The following is a 3,952-nucleotide window of genomic DNA, read 5'->3' on the forward strand; positions in this document are numbered from 1 at the left end:
AAGCGAGTCTGGCGCCTGTGATAGACCCTGGCGACAGCATCGTGAACTATTGACCCCGTCGTCGTATTCAACCACGGCCACGCATTTGGTCATTGTCGGGGGAGGGAGGGACGGACGGACGGACGGACGGAGGGGCTGAGGCCACCAAGAAGAAAGAAAGCAAGAAACAAAATTTTTTAAAAACTGATTATAAAAAAAGATAAAGCGGAAAATAACGAACATACAGAACAGCCGTGAAGTTCTGTATGCTGGCGGTGGTGTGGTGATTGGGTGAGAGATTAGACGAGGAGGGACTGAGGAATAAGCTGAGTCCATTGCTTCTCAGTCAGTCTCAGTCAGATTAACCGACATGTTAAAACACAAGGGAAAAAATGCAGTCAACATTCCTCGCCTCAACTACTTTGTGCAAAAATATTCACGTTCTGCATCATAATAATGCAGGTTATGGCAGTGATTCATAATCTGCAACCATTTCAGTGAGTGGCAGAGCCTCGCAACGCACGCGCGCCTTTATAACACTGACAGGCTGGTTCGCATGCTGGCTAGATCAAAACAGCCGACTGCTTGCTGTGCAAAGCGTTATGCCGTTGCCGTGATTGCACCGACAAAAGGGAGGGGGAAAGAAACGAAAGCGCAGTCGGTGCTCTATTTCAACGGTGTCATCAAATTAAAATCTCATTTTTCTTTTCCCATTGAAAAGATTTCCTGAAACCGGCGTCTTCTGACAGGAAAAAAAGGGAGACGGAAAAATAATATTTATGTGCCAAATAAAACATGCGGAGTTAACCCTGACAGTGCCCCATACGCGGAAGTGAAGGTGTCCTTCGAGCACAATAACTAAAAATGGAATTGGATTCTAAACTCGTGCAGAAAAAAATGCTTGTAAAAGCATTTCTACATCAATTGAAGATATAAAGCACTTTTCGTCGTCAATTAATTAACATGTGTATGATCTTACTTCTGATTTACGATTATATACGCCGATCAGAGTGTATTTTTTGACGGTACGACATACTTGCTCCTTACTAACGTTCAATCCGTATCCACCTTTTCAGGCCGTGTTGACCCGTTTCTCCTGCGTCGCGTCTCCTTTGAAAGCTGTGTAAGCGCAGAACACAAAGCCGTCTGTCTGCTGCAGCCGCACACTTTTGCTTGAAAAACGGATCGGAGACTGATTTCATCCTTTGTGGGAAGTTACAGACTAGCTACGGAGACTATATTACCTTTCGCAAGCATCTTTCTGTGAGAACCATTTCGGAAATCATTTGTTCTCGTCACTGCAACGTCTGAAGGCGGCCGGCCGCGCGCGTCTTGAGTCTATTTACACTTTGCCACCGGTGAAGCACTTGGCGAACTGTGTGTTTTTCGCAATCTGATTTTCTGTGGTGCTAATTACCCCGCTGTGCAGAAATGGCTCTTGAGAAAATTCTCGCTCCCAGCGTTGTGGATACTCACTTCTTCGATGACATTTTCGAGGATGTGAATCGTGAGGTTTACCGCATGCATCACGATTTGCGTCAAGAGATGCAGCGCTTGACCCCACGTGACCCCATTTCGGCCGCCGGCGATTCCCTGGAAAAGCACCTGAAAACCCTGCGTGATTCCGTCGTCAGCAAGGAGGACGGCAGCCAGGAGTTCCGCTTCAACGTGGATCTCAACGCCTTCAAGCCCGAGGAGATCAACGTGACGATCAAAGGCAACGCCGTCAGCATCGGCGCAAAGCACGAAGACAAGAGCGACAAGTCTTCGGTGATGCACGCATTTTCTCGATCCTTCACTCTGCCCGAGGGCGTCGATCCGGAGAACCTGACCTGCTCGCTGTCCAAGGATGGAGTCATGACCGTCAAAGGACCAGTGGATACCCCAGCCCTGGATGGACCGCCCGAAAAGAAGCAGAAAACCATCAAAGAGTGAACTGAGATTTTTCACCGGTTTCGCTTCCCTTGACAGGGCCTCTTTACCAAGGGAAGCAACCGCCTACTGCAGCATTTGTTATTGTCGTAGTCTGTGCTGAAAGCGAAAGTAGAAACTGTATCGTAAATGTGGTTGTTGGTGTTCTTTGATGGTTGCACCATGTCTTGGTCGCTTAGTTTGAATATATATTTTAAGCACAAACTAGTTATGTTGCCTTTTATGCTCAGTTTATCTTCAGTTTTGAAGAGGAGTTTCTTTTGTAAATCAGAACAGATCTGAATCTCATTTATGAGAACCATACAAGAGTTGTTTCCTTTTTCAACATTGAGATAAATGCGGTTTTTAGTAAAGATATTGTTATGTTTTTATTTGTTTGAAAACACTGGGATTCTAGTGGAATATAAATTCATTTCCTTGCAACAGGGTGTTTCCATGTTAGTTTTTTGGTTGTTGTTGGTAACATTGATTAAGACAATAATGTTTTGTTAAAGAAAAATATTGTGTGTACTTTTAAAGCATTTAAGGGTAAAAGTAAGATTTAAGTGTACTTTTTTTTTGGTGGTGAATAGAAGTTTGTTTTACCTGCCCATATTCTGGTGGACATTTTACTGTTGTTAGATATATTGTGCAAGTTTATGAAATGGATTGCTTCATATTTGAGCGTTTTGAAGTTCAAAAAGATTATTTCGCATTTGATCATTTTGAATTTGAAGAGAAGCCATTTTTCCAAGCTTTTTGTTTTCTGTTGACAAAATTCTGATTCGTGTGATCGTTGATTATCAAGTTGATATTTAACTAATTAAGTTATGAACTAGTGGGTACTAGTTCAGAATCACGTTTATCTTTATTTGTGAGTACATGTGCAGTATTTCACACATCATGACAAGTTCAACTTATCAGTTAATGTCATTTAAGATCTAAGTTTTATTTATTTATTTTCACTAAGGCCCCAAAAAATATATGTTGGATTAAGGTAAATTCCCTGGCACTGTTTTTCTCTGCTGACCCTGAAACATTTTTTGTTTCACTTTGAAAAGAAAAATATTCCCAGACAACAAGCAATTTTGAACCCCATGTTTTTTTAATGAAAAATTCTAAAAGATAACGAAATACTGACCCGTCCCACATTTTGGATCATGTGACCCTAATCCAACATTTTTGTTTTGACCTAGGGAAGGTGCTTGAATTACACAACATATTCTTATCCAAAACAAAGTTTACTGTTTTACCCTAACGTGAAATTTATATCGCAGTCATTCAGGTGTGCCATTTGATCAGGATCGTTTCAGTTTCAGTTTAGGATCTGATGTTCTGACTCAGAATTTTATATTTTATTTCTCATTTTTGAAAGTAAATCATTATTGTTACTGGACATTACTTGTTTGTTTTTGTAACCATATATTTACCATCACTGTTGTCAAGCTCTGTCTTGCCTGTATCACTCACTTTTACCTTCTCTCTCTCTCTCTCTCTCTCTCTCTCTCTCTCTCTCTCTCTCTCTCTCTCTCTCTCTCTCTCTAACTCTAAGTCAAAGCATTTTTATGTGATCATGTATGGAATGTAACTGAGACTTGAGAGTGAGAGGTTGTGTGTGAGAGCGTGCTGCATGCACTCAAAAGCTTTATGGCATTGTAAGCCAGTTGTGGCAAATTATTAGGCAAAAAAAAAAGTTGTATGTTTCTGGTAACATGGCTACAAAAAATAGGGTAGGTAGGTAGGGATTTTTTTGGTTTTTTTTGTTTTGTTTTGTGTTGGTCAGGGTAGAAAATAACTATACAGTGACGCAAAGAGACTGGACTTACTATACAAAGAGAAAGACAACACATTACAAAACAAATGAGACAAAAGGGATGCGGGGTTATCCCCCTTGTGCCGTCTGCCGTTTTGATGCTTTTTTTTTGCAATAATAAAAAAAAGTCTAAGGTTGGGGGGGGGGGGGGGGGGGGAAAACGAGGTAGGGTCGGGTGACCAGAAACATACAACTTGTTTTTTGTTGCCTTAACCTTTGCCGTGCTTCCTGGGTTCACCTGTACCCAGA

The 3,952-nt window shown here is 41.5% G+C and overlaps 1 protein-coding gene across 1 annotated transcript; it reads left to right on the forward strand.

Moving 5' to 3' along the window:
- The first annotated feature begins 1,067 nt into the window (after nucleotides 1-1,067).
- On the forward strand, nucleotides 1,068-3,286 carry LOC138970951 (body wall muscle protein HR-29-like). Its single transcript, XM_070343536.1, has one exon. It carries the CDS (start codon nucleotides 1,411-1,413, stop codon nucleotides 1,912-1,914), a length of 504 nt encoding a protein of 167 aa, XP_070199637.1. The 5' UTR covers nucleotides 1,068-1,410; the 3' UTR covers nucleotides 1,915-3,286.
- The last annotated feature ends 666 nt before the right edge of the window (nucleotides 3,287-3,952 follow it).

The sequence above is a fragment of the Littorina saxatilis genome, linkage group LG7 (assembly GCF_037325665.1).
Source record: "Littorina saxatilis isolate snail1 linkage group LG7, US_GU_Lsax_2.0, whole genome shotgun sequence".
In the NCBI taxonomy this organism is placed as follows: Eukaryota; Metazoa; Mollusca; class Gastropoda; order Littorinimorpha; family Littorinidae; genus Littorina; species Littorina saxatilis.

Bases quoted from the DNA above. Each gene is read 5' to 3' on its own strand.
- LOC138970951 (XM_070343536.1), top strand. From the start codon at position 1,411: ATGGCTCTTGAGAAAATTCTCGCTCCCAGCGTTGTGGATACTCACTTC.